Here is a 23,126-nt window from a genome sequence, read left to right as displayed (position 1 = left end):
TAAATTTGCTAACATTAATTGACACTGACATCCAATTTAATGTCCTTACACAACGAACCACGTCCGCCTAGCGCCCAAGAAACCCTGTAGTCTATCCTTTACACAGCACACATCACAGAGCTCTCGTAGCGCACTATGCTTTGCTGTCCTAACCTTCCGCAGAACACACCAATACAACACCGACAACCTGCTCTTCATCCAAAAATCAGCCTCTTTAGGGGATATCAGGAAAGCCCAAAGCAGACCTACTGTACCCCCGAACACCAATCTGCTCCCAAACATCCTTGCAATCAACAGACTTCCCCGTCGCACAGGTGAAGTATCCACGATCACAAGGTCTACTGTCCTCAAAACGGAAAGAGACGCGACGCGCCAGACAAGAGGCGCTTGACGGCCCATCAGAGACCTTGAACGCCTCACTTCTTCAACCCAAACGTCTCCAACCAACGCAGGAAACACGACATGCCATCACACATCACTCTCCTCACACGACAATACCCCGGCTCAAAGGTGACCCCTCACACCAACCATGATGCGAACTAACCTCCGTTCATCTACCTTGAGCAGCCTCCATACCGCTAAGTCCGCTGAGTGGTCGGGTGCAGCAAAACCCTCCTTCCTTCTTCAAACACAACATGATGCCCCTTGATCTCTCGTTTCCTACGCTTCTACAACGAACTTATTGTTCTTATTGTCGTTCTGAAAATGCTGGAAATAACACACCTCGTCCTCTCTTCTCAACCCATCTTGTTTGAAAACTGTACGTATTGTTGCAGTCTATTGATTCCCTCGCAAGTACTGGCTTATTGGCAGCTGCTTCTCTCCTGCATTTGAAGATTCTACGCGTGATGAAGAATCCCCAGGGAGGCACAAACACTTCCACTCTTGTTGTCGTAAAGGAACACTGCATCGTCGGGTCGCTTGGGTCGCTGTTGGGGTGAGAGGGGAAACAGTTACATTTCTAACTAGTCAGCGTGGATGCAGTGCCCCTCACATGCTCGATGGCAATGTACTCCTCACCACGGGCTGCTGTAGAAGCTGGCTTCCGTGGATTGGTGGGCTCACACACCGGCAGAAACACGGCCACCCCTTGTGTGCCAAGATGTTTTCAACTTTCATAGTTACCAAGTCTGTCTGTTGCAGACGTCATTGTTACTTTAAGTACGCTTTACAAGGAAACTCGCGGCGGATCCCACAATGCGTTCCAAGGGATTCTGCTGCTGCTGCTGTTGCGATTTGATAAACTTGTTCCTCACAGGCATTGGAAGCATACCTCAACGGAAAGGTATATCGCTTGGAAAGCATGAATGGACCTGCATGCAGCCCCACCCGAATGGAGGCTTAACCGATGCCTGGCAGCTGCCTGGTGTGGTCAGGGGTCTCATGTGGAGGAATCGACTTCTTTCTACGTATTGCACCAGTGGCGTGACTCAGGGGATGGCATATAGAGCGTTCCATTAACGCAATGGTCGGCGCGTCGCTGGCCGATTGTTTCCTACAACTGTACACCTACAATGGTGCTTGCCATTTATCAGCAGGTGCGGGTAACTACTAGATCGGTGCATGCCATTTGTGGTCCTCATCAAGGTGCTTGAGGCACCCGTGACGTATTGGATTGCCTTATGCTCCGCTCGATGCGTGTTGGTTCGATGTAGTATGAGGTTACAACATAAATGTAGCCTCTCTTGCAGCAGATTGATTGCTGCTGCAGCTGCTTCCTCAATTGCTGCAGCACCAGTCTGAAGCTGCTGCAGCTGTCATTCACACCGCCGCATAGATGCTATTAAGCCGTTGCATCCACCTACGAGGCCGCTTCTACGCCGTGCAGCAGCAGCAGCAGCACTACCAGCAGCAGCAGCAGGCAAACTGTGGGCACACTTACGCTTAGAACACACCAAAGGATGCCTAACTTTGTCTCTGCTGCAGATACTGCATGCAGAGAAGCGGTGCTGAACTCCAACTACACTTTGGCGCTGCTGCCGCCGCTGCTTCTACCGCTGTAGCCGCCTCACCCGCAGTGTCTGCAGCACCGATTGCAGCAGCAACCGAACTTTTGCGTATTACGATATGATAGCTACATTCTTTACGAAGTCAGTGAAGGGGGGTGGTGTCCAAGATAACTTCTACGTTTAGGGTTTAGGGTTTAGGGCCTGCTGATCGGTTGCTGCCGGGCTTGCTGCGGGGTTCTTGTATATTTAATAACTGGATAGTGAATACGTTACGTCCGCATGAAGGCAGTTAAAGGGCAAAGCATAGCAGAATATGCTTATGCTGCTGCTTTCTGTAAGCTTTACACGGGTTTCCTAGGCCCCGACGTAGCAGATGATGCTTATATTGGGGGGACGACAAGAGAGCAGCAGTGGTGTGGATGTTTGGATCCAAACAGCTGATAAACAACGATAGATGAATAAGCGTTTACAACTAACAAGCCTAGCTAGGGTTATTCACATGTACAGATACGCATTACATACATACATACGTACATACATACATACATACATACATACATACGTATAAAAAAAGCATAAATACATACAGACGCATATTTCTATTTGTATATACAAAAGGGAGAGGTATTTTGAATAGAAAGCTTCCAAGCTGCATTAAACAAACCGAAGAAGAAAAACACCAAGAAATGACGTGCAGTAGATCATAAGAAGCAAGGAAATAAGGAACACATAAATAAAGCGAGAACAAATATATAAAAAGAAAATGGAAAAAGGAAAGATATCGGAATAAACACATGAGGAGAAAAACGGGGCAAAAGAGAGTTAACAACCAAAGCAAGAAAAGATAAACGACAACCTACAAGAGTGTAAACACACCGAAAAACAAGCAAACTGGAGGCTAAAAAGGGAAAATAAACAAACAAAGAGTAAAATAAACAAATAGAATGGGAAAATACGCAAAAAAAGTAAAAATTATTAGATAATTAACTGGGGGGAAATAATAAAACAACGAAAGGAAAGAAATATATGGTCTAAAAGGACCTCCACCAAGATCGAGTACTCCCCATTTAACGAGTTAAACAAACAAATGAATGAAAAACTAATAAAGAATATAAACAAATGGATAAAAGCAAATGAATAAATGAATAACAACGAGCAAACACACAAAAAATTCAATATTTATCTGCCGTTGCTCTTTGCTACTGCAGCGCAGCAGCAGAGAGCAGTCAACCGGGGGGGCCCCGGGGGCCCCTCGGTCGTCACATATGTCTTTTTATGTTTTTTTGCGGTTAATTTTGTTCCTCTTTGTTGTAAAGCGTACAAAAGGGCGAAAGATGTTGCCTGCAGCAGCAAGATAGGGGGAAATATCTTAATGAACTTTTAATTTCCTTTATGACGACTCACAGCAGCAGTGGACATATGCATGCGCAGCAGCAAATGGCTTCTCTTCATTGTTCTCCTTGCATACAGCGTACCTCCTGAATGTAGGGAGATCTGGCTTAGTTGCCTGTTGCAGCAACAGCAGCAGCTGCTGCTGCAGTAGCAACTGCCGCAGCAGCTGCGGCAGTGCCGCTGCTGCTGCAGCAGCGGCAGCTGCTGCTGCAGCTGCCTATACACCCCAGATAACTCCCCTAACACCACATAACAGGGGGGCCCCCACCCTCTACACTGACAGGGGGATCTCCTCCCCTGTTTGCTGCTGCGTCCCCTTCAGTGACTAACCATACAGCAACAACAACCTCAACATTAACAGCAGCAGCACCACCAGCAGCAGCACGAGCATCATCCGGTTGAGAAATCTCAGAAGAAGGGGGAAGGGCGGCAGCAGCAGTATCTTGGGGTACCAACATCAGCAGCAACCGCAGGCTCAGCAGTAACTGCAGCAGCAGCAGCAGTGGCAGCAGTGGCAGCAGTATCATCTGCAACCCCAATTATGAGGGCTTTGTGCGGGGTGTTTAGGGTTTAGGTTTTGGGTTTACAGGGTCCCCCTGTAATGGAGGTGGAGTCCCCTGGGGATCCCCCTGGGCCCCTCACTGGGGGCCCCTCTGGGGGCCCCTCTTTGCTGCCTCAGTGGAAAAGCAGCTTGCATTTGCTTCAGCTACCTGCTGCTTCTGCTGCTACAGTTTGCTGCCCTTCTGCTGCAGTCTTTGATCCTTTAGGAGGTCTTCTTTGTGTGGGGACAAGAGAAGGAAGAGTAAATACTTTTGCTGCTGATTTGGGGTGTATGTGCAGCTCCTTTATTGTCCCATTTTGCTGCAGTGCAGCAGCAGCAGCGGCAGCAGCAAATACATCTCTTGACCCTTCTGTTCAATCCCTTATTCCTTTGCATGCAGGCATACTATGTAAACCCTAAAACCTAAACCCTAAACCCTTTGTATTTCCTGCCTCTGATTAGAATGGCTGTTTCTGATCTATCTGCTGCAGCTGTTGCAGCAGCTGTTGCTGCTGCAACAGCTGCTGGTGTGCTGCTGCTGTTTGGCAGTGCTGCTGCTGATCATTTGCTGTTGCTGCTGCTGCTGGTATTAACGCTATTGCACACGCGACCGTTCTTTACTTTCCTGTGCTGCTGCTGCTGCCCCTCTGATGGTGCTGCTGTAGGTGTATGCGGTGGGGGTCTGTGTCTCTGTAGCCGCGGGGGCCTTTCTATTCCTTTTCTTTCTGCTGCTGCTCATCATCAGCTGCTTCACTGCTGCGGCAGTTTAACTGTGGGGGCCCCCCTAGGGGGCCCCACTTGTTTAGGGTCTTCTGCTGTTATTGTAGGGGGAGAGAAGGTAAAGAAGCAGCAAAACTTTTCTCCTTTGTTTATCTTTTGTCTTATCGTCTCCTTTTATTGTCTGCTTTCATTGTCTCCTCCATTTGTTAATGTTTTTGTCTCCTTTCGTGTCTCCTCCGTTTTTTATTTTTGTCTCATTTTTGTCTCCTTTTTTCTTTTCTCTCTTATTGTCTCCTTTTCTGTTTCTTTTTGCTGTTTTCTTGTTCTCTTGCTTTTTCTCCTCCCTTCCCCTGCCTCTATCTTGCTGCTGCTGCTGCTTTGTTGTTGCTGCCGTGTTGCTGTTGCTGCCTTGTTGTTGCTGCTGCCTTTTTGTTGCTGCAACATCTTCGATGCTGCTGCTGCCTCGTTTCTGCTGCTTGCTTTGGTGTTTGTGTTGACCGTGTGCTACTGTTGCTGCTGTTGCTATTGCTGCTATTGCTGCTGCTGCTGCTGCTGCTGCGTCTCCTCAGCCGGTATCGAGTGTCGTGGATATTTCGGCAGGCCAAATCGTCTCTTCTTATGCTGTGCATTCTTCTATCTCCTCTATATCATCATCAGTAGCAGCAGAACTAGAAGCAGCAGCAGAACCAGCAGCAGCAGCAGGTGCAGCAGGTGCAGCAGCAGCAGCAGGTTCCGGCAGCTTAGCTGCTCTCGGGTGTACAGACGGCGTAATACGATTTATTGACAGCAGAATAAATACTTTGCTGCCTAATTCAATATCTTTGCTGTCTCCTTTTGCTGTTTCTTCTGTCTCTCTTTCTTCTTATACATTATTAGCATGTGGTAGGCCTGCAGGGGACCCTTGGGGGCCCCCAGCGGGCCCCCCAAAAGGGTACCCTTTTGACCCATGCATGCAGTGCTGGTTTGTTGACATGAGAAACCCCTCAATACCTGTTTATGCTGTCTCCTTATTTCCTTCCTCGCTGCCTCTTTGCTGCTTCTTGCTGCAACAGCAGCAGCAGCAACAGCAGCCGGTCGCGTTGGCTGTATCTGCTGATGGATGTATTCTCCAGGCAGATCTTTCCCGCTTGTCGCTTCTGCCGCCTTACTGCAGCAGCAGTAGCAGTGGCGGCGGCAGCAGCAGCAGTATCAGCAACGGCTACTCAGAAGCTCTGGCTCAGGGGGCCCTAGAGGCCCTCCCCCTCGTCCCTCTTGAGGGGCCCCTCACCTGTGCTGCATGCAGCCCCATGGGGCCCCATCTTGCACTTTGCGAACTAGGAGGGAGAATTCAGCTGCTGCAGCAGCAGCAGCAGCCGTATGAGCAGCAAACGCTGCTTGCTGTCAACACTGCAGCACGGCAAGCTGCTATATCTGCTGCCGTACAGAGGCAGCAAGAGCAGCAGCCACAACAGCAGCACCAGCACCGGCACCATCGCAGGGCCTCCGGTGCTAGCAGCAGCAACAGCAACGACAACAGCATCAGCAGCAACAGCAGCAGCAGGTCTAGAGAGTATAGAAGCGGAAACAACTGGGGGCTCCCAACCGGCCCCCTTCCTGGTCTTGACAGCTTCTTGCTGCTGTCTGATGACCCGGCGGCAACAGCAGCAGCAACAACAGCAGCTGCCCTAGCTGGCCCGGTTACTATATCACGCTGCTGCAGCAGGTACCTCCGGCAGCAGCAGCAGCAACAGCATCAGCAACTAGCTGCCCGCGGCCCTGCAAGGGAGGCTTGTGCCTTAGAGGAACTTGCAGAGGAATATTTGCTGCTGCAGTCCCTAGGTAGCAGCAGCAGCAGCAGCAATCTGGGGGTTGCTTTGCAGCCGTGCTGCTGCAAGTGCAGTACACCTGGCAGCTGCAGCGGGGGACCCCTAGTGAAGGGGGCTCCCTGCTGCTGTGAGCTTTCTTCGGAGAAGTGGGTATTTCCTCTTAGGACCCTAGCTGAGGAATTAAATGAGGGGGCCCTATGGGAGGGGCCCCGCGCCGCCTCCGACTGGGGGGGCCCCGACGGGAGTACCCAACGTCCCCTTTCTCTTGGGGGCCCCCCAGGAGGAGGGTTGGGGGCCCCTGCATGCATCGATGCTGATGCGGGCATCAACAACCCTGAGGAGGCGATTTGTGGTGCTTTGCTGAAGTACGTGAGGACCCCTGGGGGGCCCTGTTGTGGGTGCAGCTCCAGCGCCAGCAGCGGCAGCAACAGCGGCAGCAGCAGCAGCAGAGGCAGTAGCAGCAGCAGGGGGAGCACCAGCAGGAGGGGTGGTCGTCGAAGTGTGCGCTGCAGCGGTAGCAGTAGCAGCAACTGGGAGGGGGCCCCCTGGAGGGCCCCCAGGGGTGCCCACCGCGAAGAGCCAACAGGGTACTATGCCATTGAAGTGCTGCATAGCGAAGACATAAGGCCCCCCACACCTCTGCCATGGTCTTTGTTAGCATGTAACGGTGCAGCAGCAGCAGCAGGGGGTTCAACTGCTGCTTCTGCTGGTGCTGCTGTACCTTCCGTTTGCTTTGCAGGAGAGACCGTCAGTGGGGCCCCCAATGGCCTCCTGTACAGCAGCAACGGCCCCTCTCGTGAGTTGTCTCTACGTAAAACTTTTGGCTCCTTAACAGCAAATGGAGGCCCCAGTCTTACAGATGGTATTATATTTACTCGTGCTACGCTGCTTGCTGCTTTACAAGAAAGTGCCGTTAACCAGGGCCTTCTACGACCCCTTGGGGGCCCCCATCGGGGTAGTCGGGCGGGGGGGCGAGGGGCCCCTCACTTGGCTGCTTCAGCGGGAGGGCGCCCTGGGGGCCCCTTCCGGCCGTTGCGCGGGAAAATGAGGCCCGCAGCAGCAGTAGGAGCAGGATCAGGTGCTGCTGCTGCAGGGACCCCTGCTGCTGTTATAGCAGCGGCAGCTGCTGCTGCGGGACCTTCCTTTAAACCTCCGTGGAAAGGGCCCAGTGATAGCAGCTGCGTTTATCTGTCTCCTTCTTCTGCTTCTCCTAGTGAGGGATCTGATGAAGATGAAGCTCCTACTAAGGCAGCAAGAGCCCTTCTAAGGGCCTCTAAGCAACAGGGGGGCCCACCTCTTGCCCACGGGGGCCTCCATCCTGTGTCACCCACAGCAGGGCCTGGGTCAGCACAATATGCTCCTCTTGGGGGAGCCCCAGAGGGCCTTCCCCACACTCCTTGCGGGATCCGATCCCAGTTCGCCTCCCCAAGCACAGGTGCTTCTGGTTTATACCCTCCTTATCTTCAAGGTGGGGGACCCATGAGCTCCCTTGGGGGGCCCTCGAAGGGCCCCCAAGGGAGCCTTTCTGCTGCTTCTAACACTGATGCTGAGTGTAGCAGCAGGAGCTGGGGAGGACGCCAGAGGGACAATCCTAGGGGCCCCGGAGGGGGCCCCTTTTCTTCTAGTGAGGGAGGGGGGGGCCTGGATTCTTCTGGGGGCCCCTCATTGCGTGGACCTATTGCTGTGAGGGTACCAAGTCGTTATGCTTATCATCAATTAACTGGGGCCCCCTGGATATTCAATGGACCCCTTCAAGAGGGTATGGGGCTCTCGGCGTGTTGCCAAGTACCTCCTTTTGGGTGTTTTGAAGGGGGCGGAAGAAGGGGCTTCTTAAGGCCGTTACTTCAATTTCTTTTCTTCTTTCCCGCACTTAAACAAACCCTCACCCTGCATGCATGCAACAGAAGTGGATGCGTCTCCTGTGAAGTCGGACAAGCCCTCCATATGCTCGATATCGCCAGGTACATGCACCTAAAGACCAGCTGCCAGCCCCAAACACATGCATGCGTGCATGCATGCATTCGTGGAACTGTGCCTGCACACACCCGGGCCTCCAGAGCCCCTAATACACCAGTATTCATGAATGCATGTTCATGTTAGGCATATATATGTATGAATAAAATTAATATATACACAATAATATTCTAATAATAATAAATGCAGCAGTAAGTGTACGTACACATGTGCACATCATACACTACACATATACCTGTTTATGCTGGTATTGCACATGTACGCATGCATATTAAGTCCGTGGATATTAAGCACATGCATGTGGGGAAAGTTATATGCATTTTATGTGATGTATACATTAGAAGGATAAACACCGATATACATGCATATATACGCATGAGTGCTTGCGTTTGGGGTGTACGTACACCGCAGGAAAGATGTAAGTGCTGGGGCTTGTCGTTTTTGTTACTCCAATAGCTTTGAGTCTCTTCTTCTTGAATTACCCGAGGCCCGCGTTCTTGGCCTATTTAGGAAGGTCGCCAATAACAGTAAACCCTCAACCCTAAACAGTAAACCCTAAACCCAAATTCGAAACCCTACAAGCTGCACACCCCACTAGCTGCATACCCGAAGCCCTCGGTTGTGAATTGCCGTACAACCCTGCACCATAAACTCTAAACCCTAAACCATAAAATATCCACCGAACACCAAACCCTGCGAATCTGTAAACCCTAGATCACGTACATCTAACCCCTTAAACCCCAAACCCTTACACCTGAACTTTCAAAACCATATACTCTTATATCCATAAACCCTAAACCCTACCTCCGGCGTATCTAATCTGCTACCTTTTAGCTGGTTAGTCAATAAAAACAACAACAGGGTTTAGGGTTTGGGGTTTTGTATTGCTTCTACAGAGTTAGCAACTCTTCTTCAGCGAACCAACTTGAGCATTCGTTTTCTCCTCGAGAGAATTCACAAAGAACTGCTTCCTGCAGCAGCGGCAGAAGGCGTCCTCTCAGCAGCAGCAGCAGCATATTCACCAACAGCAGCAACAACAGCAACACCAGCAGCACTCCCCCAAACACCGCCCCCCGTCTTCTTCCCTGTCCCTTGGGGGGCCTTATCTGCAGAGACAGAAGCTGAAGATCTTTCAGGTGTATCCAATCAGCCTGTTTCCTCAGAGAACGTGCAGCAGGAGACACCTTGTGTGCAAGTTGAGAGCAGCAGCAGCAACAGCAACAACAACAACAACAGTTGTCAGGAGGAGGCGTCTTCTGCTGTTGAGGTGCTCTTTGGTTTTAAACAAAAAACGACAACCAAATGTCTTAAAGCAGCGCATGCTGCAAGCCAAGTTGCTCCTGCATTCCTCGTTGATTTGGTGTACCCTCAAGCAAGCAGCAGCAGCAGCAGTAAGCAGCGGGCAGCCGCCGGCATTTGCGGGGTAGGAGCGGCTCGCATCAGCAGCACCAGCAGCGGTGTTCACAGCAGCGATTCCTTCCTCCTTCCTCCTCGTGTCGGCAGCTGCAGCAGCAGCATCAGCAACAATGTTGCAGGGCCTTTAGGAGACAGTACTGTAGGTGGTGCTGTTAAAGGAGACAGGAAAGGAGATACATTAATAGGAGAAGAAGGTGTCTTTTCTTTTATATCCTTTTGTGATTTATTTAAACAGTCTATTAAAAGAGAAATATACAAAGAGACTTACTGCAAAGGATGTGGGGCAAATGGGAAATGCTCAATTTCTACCAGGGTATTCCTTGCTGCTGTTGCTGCTGCTCCTGCTGCTCCTGTTCGCATTGTTCCTGCTGCTGTTGCTGATAGCACTGCTGCTAATTGCTGCTGCCGCCGCCTATTGTATTGCTACTGTAGTTATTGTTGCTGTTGCTTCTGATGCTGTTATTGCTGTTGGTGGTGGTATTCCTCTTCCGTTGCTGCTGCTGGTGTTGCTGCTGCTGCTCCCGTCTTCCTTTCTGCAGCCCTCCCGTGTGTGTGTGTGTGTGTGTGTGTGTGTGTGTGTGTGTGTGTGCGTCTGCTATTCTTATATATTGTTCGTCTTTTTTCTCCGGGGTGTATCCTCTCTCTGTGCGTAACGCTGGTGTGTCTTTTTCTTTTGTTGTGTCTCTACATCAAGAAGAATGTGTTTATCTGTCTCCTTCTGGCTCTGCAGCTGCTGTCTCTTCCTGTCTTTTTGATAATAAGAGCAAATGCCTCAAAACCAGAAGAAATCAGCTTATGGCGATCAATAGACAAAACAGGGAAAGGGTTCATCAGGAGGCGTCTTTATATCCGACTGGGACCCACTGTACGTACACCCTAGACCCTTAACCCTACACCACTGAATCGAGCTCCTCAAGTGTTTGCAGCAGCTCTTGAAAAGGCGTTGGAGGATCCCAATTCTTCTAAAACACCTTTAAGTTTACGGTTTAGGGTCTAGGGTATGTTGGATCTGTTAGGACATCGACGTGCAAGAGGAGGAGGCGCCGGGATTTGTTCGTTATGATTTAATTGCTTCTCTCTTTGCCGTAATGCCCGTAGAGGGATCCCCTGGGGCCCCAGGGGGCCCCCAAGGTTTGGGTCTCGGGTCCGCTGGAGGCCCGTTCAGCCTCGCCCAGGGGGGCCCCAGGGTTCGCTCTTTCGCCAAGGCAGCAAACACAGATAGAAAAGGGAAGACAGGAGCAGCAGATGATGCGGGGTGCCACCTCGTGTTGCACGCTCGGTAAGCTAAAACCCAAACCCTAACTCCTAAACCACCGAGATCCTATGCTTTGCTGCTGCGGCGGTGCTGCTGCAGAGTCCCTGCTGCCTATCGCACGCGAGAGATGGAGGAAAAGCAGCAGGAGAGGCGCCGGCAGCAGCAGCAGCAGAGGCAACAGCAACAGCAGCAGCAGCAGCAGCAGCCTCACCAGGAGCAGCAAGAGCAGGAACAACAGGACCATGCGCAGCAACAGCAACAGCAACAGCAACGGGATCAGCAGCAGCAGCAGGGCAGCAGCAGCAGCAGCAAGAGTTGCTGGGTCTCAGTAAATGACTTTGTGCTGTCGTACTGCCGCTCTCGTGCTGTTCTTGATTTCGTCTCCCCGTGGAAGTTTCCCCTCTTGTTTGCATTTGCAAGACAAGACACGAACCAAGGAGATAACCTCAACCTCGACCTGTTCAACCCCGTAAACTCTAAACCCTAAACCCCGGACGCTGAAGCCACCCATCGACGGAGGAAGCCTTGATCTCGCTCTGTTCGACCCCCCTTGAAAACTAAACCCTCGGCAGCCTCTTGTGTTTCTTCGGTCGGTCTTATCGAGTTCTCTATTGGGGTTTACGGTTTAGGGTTTGTTTTTCGACTTAGGGTTGGACGTTGGAGGCAAAAATGCCAAACATGCCGAACATGGAGTTGGTTGGGGAAGTAGGAGGACGACTTGTTCCAATACCTCGTGTTGCTAGCGGAGCAATATCTGCTGGGGTTTTCCTATCCGATGTTAATCTCTCTCTAAACCCGCAAGCCCCTAGGGATCCTGTCACCTTCCAGCCACTTAGTGCGCCTCCTCCTGTTGCTCCTGCTGCTGCTACTACTGCTATGTTTGCTACGGAAGGTCCACAGCTGTCGCTGTGGTCCACCTGGTTCTACTGTTCCCCGGGCGCTACTGCTGCAGCTCTGCTGCTGCTCTACTGCTGCTGCTGCCCTGCTGCTGCTGCCTGGCCGCTGGTAATATTCTCGTTGTGCTATAGGTTGTTTGTAAGCTGCTGTAGATTGCACCTTGAGGTGTTTTTTGTGTAGCACATGCTGTCGTTGCCTTGTGTACGGGTTTTCTTGCTGCGTGTCTCAACTGGGTATGCATGCAGCCCCAAGCGAGCTGCTGCTGATGCAGACAGCTCGCGTGAGAATAGTAAAGCGGCTAAACGAACAGGAGAGAACCCCAACGGTATTGAGTCCAAGCGATCTCGCAGCTGAGGGGTTCCTTGTGGGTATTGATGCAGAATTTGTAGCAGAAGTTACAGAGGCAGCGGAGATTGATCAAGATGGCCACAAACATGTCCTACAGAGTTCTTCACTAGCCCTGGCCAGGTACAATTACACTTCAGGGTTTGGGGGGTTGATTGGCGATTACGACCGGCGGCTCTCGAAGCCTGTGACATGGTTCTTGGGAATAGGACATGGTCGAGTTTCATCGACAGCGTACGTGCGTACGTGAAGTTTAGGGTTTAGGGCTTAGTGGCTTTCGATTCAGGCTGAGTCTGGTGCGGGGCCAGGGGCCTCTGGAGGGGGTTCCTTTCGTTGATCATTACGTACAGTTCAGGAAACCGCCTAAAGACTGTTTGACGCGGTAAACCCCAAACCCCAATTCTAGACCTTACACCCTAGCCCTGAGCCCTTAACCGCAGTTCCGAAGCGTAAAAACCCCTCTCCGCCTCAACTACACCCTAACCCATAGACATTAAACCGTTTTCGCTGCAAAGAAAGGGATGCTTTTGAAACTGTGGGGCCTAGTGTGTTCTTAACCAATTTGACAACGGCTCAAACCCTACTACGAAAAAGACCCAGTCGTAGAGTGCCTTGTCGAGCATCGATGTTAAATTATTTTATCCGCTTTGCACGTTTGCACTGACGACGATGGCGGTATTCGCCGCTTTGAATTCTATTGCCGTGTCTGGATTGTTGTTTGCACGAAGGAGTTGTAGGTGGAACATATTAATTCACTTTGCTGTCTGCTTCCCGTTTTGTGCCGCTGAGTTTTTCATCAATTCATATGCTTTTCCGTGCTTGTTTGCCCCCGTCATTTCATGTTCTTCATGCATTTCCGTAGCCCATTTCTCCCCCCATTTGAATTATTTCCCTCCATTGTCATTTGTAATAATTGTTCATTGCCTTGTTTGTTTCTTTTCTGTAGATTTTCTGGCCTGCGGCTCGAAGATTTGAGCATCACTGAGTCTAGCGTGTGGCTGTCAACTCGCAAGGATCTTCTGCACAAGTTGCGGTATCTTTTGGATTCTAAATGCATGTGCGTTGAGGGAATTTATTTTTAATTTCTTTCCATTTCTCATTAGCAGTAGGACTATAATGTATTGATAGGACTGATAATACAATTGCCAGAAAATACCAATATAAATACCGATGTGAAAGTTAGTGAAGCCTTAAGATGGTATTGCAAGCGCTCTGTTGGTATATCCTCCACTTAATTGACCCCGACAAATCTGTCTGTTGAACATTTTATTCTATATCCTTGTTTTAGCTCAATTTCATTGTTTCGCCTTTTGTTCGTTGGCCGAATTTGCTGTTAATGTTTGCCGTTGTCCAAACTAGTTGTCTGAATGTGCTGTTTAAATCCGGTTTTGTTGGAGGCTTTTAGTGGTTATTTGTGTCATTGAATCTGTTTTTGTTACGCGTTTACATGTTTACATGTTTTACTGTGTTTCTGTTGTTGCTTGAGCTTGTTGCTTAAATTTCCAGTTTATTTTCATCAATTTATGCTGTGCGTGTTTGGTATTGGGTGCATGGTAATAGTTTGGGTCATTCGCCTAAACTTATTGGCATGGTTTTGCACCCCACATGTTGTCTCCTTAAGGGATTTGTGTATGGAATTGAATTATTTGTTTTGGTAGCTTCACGCCTTGCAGACGCCCACTTACTTACTTAATAGTTTTGGTCTGATATTTGTCCGTTGGATTTGCTTGTTTGGTATGTTTGTTTGATTTTCTGTTTATTCTGTTTGCTTTGGATTAAAACGATAGGGTCGCGCGCTGGCTATGTGGGATTTTTTTGTCTGTTGGATCTATGTGCCTTGTTTGTTCGACGTTTATGTTTATGTCGTCTGTTTAGGGGTTTTCGTTTGCATATGCGAATTCACATGTTTGTGTGTTGTGTATATTTGATGTTGAATTTGCCCCTTTTGCTGCTTTTTCTTCGATTTGATCTCCCTGTTCAGTTTTGTCGGCCACGGGCTTCAGCACGATTTTCGCGTTATGAATTTGTACGTACCTTTGAGCCAAATGATTGACACGGTGGAGTTGTTTAGGCTCCCTGGCAAACGGTATTTGTCTCTCAAGTTTTTAAGTGGGGTTCTGCTGCAAAAGGAAATACAAGGCGGTACCCACGACTCAATCGAAGACGCGCAGACTGCCCTTAGGCTGTTCAAGTGAGGGAGACACTCTATTTCATGAATAGGCATGCATGGATTATTTGTCCTCCTTTGCCTTGTTTTGTTGCCGGGCTCTCCGTTTCTGTTTGCCTCGTTCGTCCTTTTGTTTGTTTTGTGCGCTCCCGTCATAGCATAGAAGCAGCCTGATTACCCGAAATACGTGCGCTTGCTGTGCTTCGGTTTGTTGTGTTGGCTTTGCCTTGATGTGTTTATTTGCTGTTTGCATATTAACCGTTGTGAAATTTGTTTTGCCAGCGTCTTGGGAATAGTTGTGAACGCCGTTGTATTCCGACAGTTGTAAAGGCTTGCTGGTGTTTCATGAACCCATGTGGCCACTGGGACTTCTTCAGATGGGGTAGAACAGATCCAGCGAGAGGGGGAGCAAAGACAAAAAATAATATAATACATTTGTTTTAACTTGGCAGCCAACAATTCAGGAGGAGACAACTGTTCAGATTGGTTCGTTAATAGCTGTGTGCACGTAGGGGACGTCGATTAGAAGATTAACTGCAGTTTTGTTTGTAGAGCTGAAACACGCATAGAACGCAATATTATCCTTGATGCTCTTGTTTGCGACACTTTGCTGGCTCAGGAAATATCTGGAGATAAAAGAAAGCGGGGCTCTCAGCAGCTGCATTTCGCTCCTCTATGAAGTGGGATACAACTCAAACTGGAATGCGAGTTCTTCCAGCTTCTTCCGGCTTTATACAACCCCAGCAACAGCAACTCTCAACACGGATGCAACCCCAACAGCGCATGCAGCAGTGCAGCCAGGCCTACAACCTGTAGCAGATGCAGCAGCAGATGATGAGCACCGGGGGGATGCTTGAGGGTTCAAAAGAATTGCAACAAGCAGACAAACAAATACTGAAGGAAAATATTTTGCTGTTTCATTGTTTCAGTGACTCTCTATCGACTTTTTCATGCCTGTGTTCGCCAGATTCCCCTGCACAATTCGTTTCGCCGCAATTGAAGCTATTTCATTAGCAAGGTTTAAGTTCGTATGTGCACCAAGTAACCATTATATTACATATATAATTTAACTATCCCTCAGTTTCCCCTGGTTTCCGCTTTCTGAGGGTCTCTTTACCAGTACTTCCCCTAGCTGCTGACAGGTGAGTACTCCTTTAATGTTTAGGCCGTCAAGCTCATTTGCTGTAGGCAAGTATGCATATTAGGCTATAGGGCAACCATATTATTGCAACATTATCCATGATGCCAGGATAGGTTACACCCTGTACACAACACAGATTGCCGCCTAAAGAAAATGCGTTTTATGTTGACCCCTCCAGATACGCATGTACCAATTGGCATGCAAAGCCAACTCAGAATGCCGACGCAAGCCCGAATGACTGTCAACCCAGGCGTGCGAGACTGCACACATCCTGACTGCAATAATGTGGATAAAAGCTCCTCAGCTGCACCCTACCGGGTGACGCCTACACAAGTCATACCGACACTGGCTCGCATGGCCTTTCCCCCTCACGTCTGCAGCATTAATTTCCTACGCAAGCAAACAGCTCAAAGCATGTGGTCAAAGCTGTTGAATTCCTGGGCAACCTTCTAGCTCGTAGGAGGCCTACTGCAACAACCGTCTAATTATCACTCGGGAGTACTGATGCACGGATTGTAGCAGCACGAAGCCTTATGACACACCATGGTTTGGTGTGTAGCAAGGCTCGATATGCCGCAAGTCTGCGGCCTCTTGAATCCAATTGATTACAAAAGTACTCAATTGAATTGAAATAGTCGAGTGCAATCATTCAAATTATCCTACGGAAACGGCGTTTCGAGATTAGCAAGTCATGGTGTACTCGCCGGAACACTGAGCACTAGACCGTTCAAAGTTGGGATAACAAGCTTAACCTAAATGGTACCCTAGTTTCCCTGCGGTGTGCAGCAACGCTTCGTTTTTAGTCGACTCAAACACTGTAAAAAAAGATTGATTCATCCTTGCTACACAACTTCCTGATTATGTACGGTGGAAGATACCCTGGATGCTATCGCCCGAGTACAAGCAGTGTCGCTAGTAACATTAAAAGCGTTGTCTTTGAATGCGTGTCTTACGCAATAAATCCGTGTGAATAAATGAGTATACGTTTACATAAAAGATATACCTAATATGCACAGTGGATACATATTACGTATACGGTGCTCTTAGTAATAAATTGAAACAATAACCATACAGCCGCATTCGCACTGCTGCTTATCCAGAAAGCGCCTCGTCGCGGCTTCACGCATGGCAGACAGTCCCCAAGGGCACTAAACGGACTGAAGTAAAATTTCACTCCAGTGTGGATGAAGCGTGGATGAGACAGCATACAACTATATACTTCCGTGGACCCTGGGAAATGACAAATCGGCGAGAAAAAAGTAAAGGTAGGGGGACGTTCCCCTGATATGTAGAGATACTTCAAAATTCTGTGATTTCTACTCAAATGAATAATCTATATTAATTACATGGGCAATATTCAAATTCAGTGAATGTGCAAGTCACTGGAAAAGTGAAACCGAAGTGACCGATGTACTTGTCTCGGACGACAATAAAAATGGACTCGATGCCATTCATCATTCAAAAAGAGTACAAAGGAAAAAATTTACACCGCACGATTTACTCACGAGTCACAAAAACCAATTTAATTTGAAGCAACATAATTACACCCCACGTGCTTATCACCCACTAAAATCTATTCAATGAAATACACCTATACAGATCACTTCCTATTCACCATCAAAATAAACTAATTGAAATAATACACTTACAACCCGCAAGATGCACATCGTAAGACACATCACCTTACGAAGCACACAATAGCATACCCACACACACCCATAAAAGCATTCGCGCACATACCCACATGCCCGCCCACGCACATACGTACACGCATTCACCGATGCAGATATGTATCTACATACATACACACACGCGGACGCACACACACACAAACACATACACACACAAGTACACACACACACACACACGCACAAGCACACGCAGCTTCTGTTCCGCATAATCCGCTGGGCTTTGCATGCACTATGCATGACTCCCTGCACTATTTCTGCTGCATTGAACCAACACATATGAGAGGCACGTCAGCATGTATATTTGACGTCATCCATCCTCAATTTATGCGAGTCCACTGCTTTTAATCGCCCTGCACTTTCCCTGCACGCTTTATAGCTCGCGCGAACAGCAGCAAGCGGTGGCAGGGCTTCCATATATGCATTTTATATATGGATTTGCAAGCGAAACTCGAAACAAGCGTTGGAAAAATAAACATACACAGGCATCCGAACAGTCCAATATATCAATGTCGACAATAACGAGCGCGACGAGCAAAAAAACAACTCGTTCTTGGCCATATCAGTGCCCATGCATGCTTACTGTGCCTCTTGAAAAATCGCTGTCTCTTCCCCGGGCTTTGCCGGTATTCTTTCCACGCAATATCTCATCCCTCCCAATTTTCGGTCATTCGCTTCAAGTAAGAGCTTTACCACTCCAGTTGTGGTGTTTTACTCTCCTAGCCCTGACTGTCTCCACAGTCTGTTCACCGCTCTATCAAGCAGCAGATCTACTGCTCCTCCCCCTCCTCCTTCTGATCACCTGGTGAATCAAGTTTGTCCCTGCCTTGCCTCAAGACCTCCTTCAAGGCCTGTACAGAATGGAGACTGCCGACGATTTTCTCAAGGCTTTCTGCCACATTTTCTGCTTTAATGATGACCTCCCTGAATGCCTTCTGGCGCTTCTCCTCCCAATCTTGTGTTGGATCGCGACTAGAAAAAGCATTCTGGAACTTTTGCCACTCTACATGGATGCAGTGAATCCATCTGTGAGCGCAGAGGCCACCAACTTCCTTCATTTGCGCTACGGACTCGGTCACAGTGCGACTAAGGGACGCAAGACTCTCAGTGACACGCCGCGGTGAATACTCAAACCCACTTACAGTATCGTCAACAACACTGGAATATGCCCCTGCTCTCCCGAGGTCCGTGTTCAACTGCATAATCGCAGGGAGAAGATTATCCACGGGATATGGGATCACCGATGGATCGGCGCCCCCTGCAATTTCCTTCAGTTTGGCGGTCCCTTTTCGAACTCTTTCTTCCTCCACTTGTATTTGAGCAGCCCAAAAACCATCCACATTGTCCATCAAAGCCATACCGGCATCTCGACACTTTGCCAAGCAATCAATGAAGGCAGTCTTAGTGGAGGCTCTAACTGCCCGATGTACTTTTATCTTCCGCGCATCGCCTACAATTCTTGCTGCTCGCCGCAGTGCAGCTTCCGTTTTTGGCCAGTTCAGTACTTCTCCTGGTGAGGGTAAAGCACCCAAAAGTTCCTGCCAGCTATTCGTTAGATGCAGATTTATTTTGCTCATCATCTCCTCCAATAGATCCAGCGTCTGCTTAAACGCTTGCTCTCTAGATACGTCTCCTGCACCGGGGACATGCGCAGCAGCACCGCCTGGTTCTGCCATTGTTGCTGCCGCTTCTGCCACATAGGAGCCAGACGAAATCTCCTTGCCACTCATCCCCTTATCGGGGAGAGGAGGGGGCTGGAGTCCTGCTTGTGCTGAAGCTGCCGCTGTTGCTGCTTTTGTTGTTGCTGCTAGTGCTGCTGCTGCTGCTGCTGTTGGTACTGGTCTGGGCCGTGCTGCTGCTGCTGGCTCTGCTCTTGCTGTTGCTGAAGCGGCTGCTAGTGCTTGCTTAGGTGCGGGGAAGCCGGAAGGGACTGGTCCTGCTGCTGGTGGAGCTGCTGTTCCTCCATGGATCCGCCGATTCAAGTCAAAAATATGTTGTGCAGGATCACCCGCAAACTGGATAGTCTGTCTGACCAGTGGCCTAGCAATGAACTCTCCTTGCCCCGGTTTCTGCGGTGACCGAGCGGAGCGCGACCTGCTGGCCGCCCGAGATTGTGGCAGGGGTCCGAAGCTTACGGACTTTCGAACTTTCGGTCTCACTACTATTGTTCCTGTTCCTTCTGAATGCGTGTGTACGCCGGTGCTAAACAGGGCCGCGTGAACGGCATCTGCAGCCTCGCACATGCGTAGTCCCTCAGCGGGCAATCCAGCGTTGCTCAACAAGTCGGAGAAAGCGTGGGCGTCTCTGATAAGTTCCACCACACGAGGTTCTGGGTTTCGGGGGTCCCCTTGTTGCTGCTGCCGCACCTTCTCGACATCCAGCAGTCGGTGGTACCAACTGATCATCTGCTCCGTACGATCCAATTCAGTTGGGTTCAACGGCTCGGTCCTAGGCACGCTCAGCTCCAACACTCGCTCCGCAGCAACTAAGGCCCGTGCACCTGCCGGCTGCATATACCGCTTCTCGTAAGTGGATGCATAACGTGCCAGCGCTTCCATGTCTTGCGATGTATCCCACAATCTGCTCCGCACAGAGGCCTTGAAATTCTTCACCACTTCCTCCACCCGTTCGAATTCTTTTCGCTTTGTACTACGACGAGCGATCGCAGTCTCCATTGCGTTCTCGTCTACATGCATACGCTCCATGACCTCCTCCAAGTCCTCCACTCCCCTGTCCGCAGCTTGCATTGCCCGCCGAGCCTCCTCAAGCCGCGTCTCATGCGCATGCATAACCTCCACAATGTGATCCAGCCTCTCGCGACCATTCTGAATCAGCGTCATCTCTTCCCCCGTTAACCCCACCATATCATTCCGGCCGATGCCCAAAATACGTTGCTGCATCTCCAATGCAGATCGCCGCCGAGCCACAGCAGCTGTGCCAGCAGCAGCTATGCCATCGGCGCCAGCTGCTGTAGCAGTGGCTGTTTCTGCTTCGGAGGCCTCAGTACCTTCCCCATCACCAGGCACCTCAGGGGTTCCACGGTCCTCCGCATCTCCTGATGGATTACAAGAAGAATCTCCAGCGGCTAGGGAGCGATTACGGATCCCCCAGGAGGGGGGGAAACGCAGAGAATCCCGCCGAGATCGGGCGCAACTGACAGCTAAAAATATGACAGCTGTGACTGACAGCACTAAACCTGCCGTCTTGGTTAAGAGGGGGAGGAGAGCCGCGGATGCCCTACGACGGCCTAGAGGGAGCGGCAATGAAGCGGCAGATGGAACCAAGGGTGCTTCTGCAGCGCCCGCAGCAGGAACGATGGGCTTCTCCTCACGCAAAGAATCAAATGAGTTGCTTATTGTTCCAATGAGTGCATTTCCGCCGGCAGAAGCAGCGAGCGCAGGGAGCAACGAAAGGTGCAGCACAGCTGTGGTGGCAGCGAAAGCCACTGCGCACGGCGAAGGAGTTGTGCGCCGCATTGTGTTTGAAAGTGCCACGCCGGCAACCGAAAATGCCTACGTTTTAGTTAGTTGCGAAAAGAAGAGGAACAATATCCACCCAACCGACCCATGCTGTGGTTCTCCTGTGCTCAGCCTGCTCCCCGTCGGCTCCAATGCTGCCGCCAACACACCTGTCGTATTTACCTGCTGTTTTAGGCAAACGTGATTTTTTCTTACTTGTTTTGAAATTAAATGAACCCGTTTGCTTCGAATGCTACCTGGAATTTGACTCTGGAACCCCTTTAGGCTTCAGAAACGGCTGTGGGGGCAGACACGCGATCCCCTTAAATGGACTCCCCCAGCTTTACACGGTTCCGTTTACTCCCAAATCCATTTCGAGAATTCTCCAAAGAAAAATAGTGCTAAGGAACGAGCGAAAAAGAGAGGTGGGGTGAGTAATCGGTCCAGCCGACGGCCTGCTGCTGCGGGAGAAGCAGCCAGGCGGGTGGACGAACACGACTGCAGCCCCCCCATCTCTTCACCGATCCACGAGAAGAAAAGCAGCTCTTTTTCCTATTTTCGCATTTCCACCGATACGCTATTAAAATTCAGTCAGGAGAGAGGGATATCTAGCACTTATTTTTCTGCCCTAAGTCAGCTCCACACCATGCAGGGGTGGCGATTCCGGATATATGCATCATCCGTCGACTGGAAGTATAAATGCCATGTTGATGCAAATTTTTAGACATTCAAGGTGCTCTTCTGTTTGTGGTTTGTGTTCAAGGAGGTTCAGAGACGCAAATGTCATGTGAGAGCTACTCCGTGCCCTAATTGTTAATACTGCCATTGTTACGAGAGTGCTTGCAATGCGCTTTCTCGGTAGTATCCAAGGGTTATTAGAGGCTGCATTGGAGACGAAATACTTAAGAATAGATTTCCTTAGCTGCATTTGGCCCCTCTACCCAGTCACCGGGTGCCCTGAGAGCAGTAGCTGCAGTTGATTCGGCTCTACCTTAGTCGCAAGCATGTTGGCGTGCCTGTCTAATGTCTAATGTCGGCATGTTGGCGTGCCTGTCTAATGTCGACGCACGAACCATTGCAAACAGAAAATAGGCCAGCAGAAATTGTCAACAGCTGTCTACAGTGTTTTTGTATACAGCCAAGAGATGTAAGGAAGGTCCTGGACGTTGATTGATGGCGATGAGCTGCTTACGTCCCTAGTCTCGAAGAGTTTTGAGTTCAGTGACTCAATCGCTTGTAGCTCCGGCAAGTGAGGCGGCTAGCCAAGAATTGCAACGCACCGTGCCGCAACTCACGGCGCATACCAGACTCACATACAAGCACAAGCAAGCCTTCGTCGACGTATGCACAAATACAATTGACAGTTGTGAGAATTCTTGCTAGAGAGCCGTTTATTTACTAGGGTCGGCCTTGGATTCATGCGCCCACATCAGACTGACTTGCCAGCATCGCTGGCAAGCCGGTTGCAGAGGCAACAGTGCAGAAGGGGCAAAAGCTCTTATGCCCAAGGTCATTGGCACACCTGTCTTTTCTACCGCATCAAATTTAGAGCACGACGTTCACTTCATCTCTATTTCAGCACGACGAAAAGTACGGCGTTGATTCATGACAAAAGTTGATAGAGGAGGGACCTCAAAATATCTGTCAGCGGAAGAACCTCTACAGAGCTGACCATAAAATATAATTGGTGCTGTAATATGTGTGAGGGTTCATTAAATTTTGTTAAATTAGCCATGCACACCCGGAAAATTTGCGGGTGCGTTGCAGTCTATTGCCAAGAACAACCTCCTTTGCACAGTCGGCAACCTCCTTTGCACAGTCGGCGAACCCAATGTCTTTTCTGTTTGCGATCCTGCTGATCGCTTATTAAAGACTGACTGCGCCGACCAGTTATATCTCACGCCGGACCTGTGTGAAAGATCATGGTTTGAGCTGCTGCTTGACTACCTACCAGCAAGCGGCTCTGTTCTACGGACGGGGCAAGATCTGGAAGCCAGACTCCAAGATATGGGACATCTGCGTCGGTTGATTGATCACAGTAAGAAATCAGACTCTGTGTTTGATAGCACAGGTAAATTCGTTGGGTATGGGCTGCGTAAAACATTCGGCTCCCGCCAGGAAAACCAGCGGGCGTAATTTGGCTTCGTTCCGCAAGATAGAACCTTTGTTTATAATGTTCAAATCGCTCATTGAATCTACCAACGATACTCTCTTCTGTGCCCATCGTACCCGCAGATGAGTTTGCATTTGCAGCAAAGCGCTTGTGTGGCGTAGATGTTAAAGTGTATCGTGTTAGCAGTGATTAGTGTTTGAGAGAATCTGCACCACTGTAGCACAACTGCAGATATTGAAAGGTGCTGCTACCCCCCCCCCCCCCC

General features: G+C 49.7%; 2 protein-coding genes across 2 annotated transcripts; one reads left to right on the top strand and one right to left on the bottom strand.

Moving 5' to 3' along the window:
* Positions 1-5,573: 5,573 nt before the first annotated feature.
* On the top strand, positions 5,574-15,318 carry EMWEY_00024060 (RNA polymerase Rpb1 C-terminal repeat domain-containing protein / exonuclease domain-containing protein, putative; the record flags this gene model as incomplete). Its single annotated transcript, XM_013478000.1, has 10 exons — positions 5,574-8,166; positions 9,278-9,936; positions 10,814-11,076; positions 11,152-11,521; positions 11,701-11,887; positions 12,195-12,417; positions 12,581-12,676; positions 13,241-13,327; positions 14,276-14,485; positions 15,081-15,318. 10 exons carry the CDS (start codon positions 5,574-5,576, stop codon positions 15,316-15,318), a joined length of 4,926 nt encoding a protein of 1,641 aa, XP_013333454.1.
* Positions 15,319-18,060: 2,742 nt separating this feature from the next.
* Positions 18,061-20,766, bottom strand: EMWEY_00024050 (hypothetical protein, conserved; the record flags this gene model as incomplete). Its single annotated transcript, XM_013477999.1, has 1 exon — positions 18,061-20,766. One exon carries the CDS (start codon positions 20,764-20,766, stop codon positions 18,061-18,063), a length of 2,706 nt encoding a protein of 901 aa, XP_013333453.1.
* Positions 20,767-23,126: the final 2,360 nt, after the last annotated feature.

The sequence above is a fragment of the Eimeria maxima genome, genomic scaffold (assembly GCF_000499605.1).
Source record: "Eimeria maxima Weybridge genomic scaffold, Emw_scaff246, whole genome shotgun sequence".
NCBI lineage: Eukaryota > Apicomplexa > Conoidasida > Eucoccidiorida > Eimeriidae > Eimeria > Eimeria maxima.
Note: the sequence above shows the minus strand (reverse complement) of the source record. Positions and strands in the feature narration are given on the sequence as shown.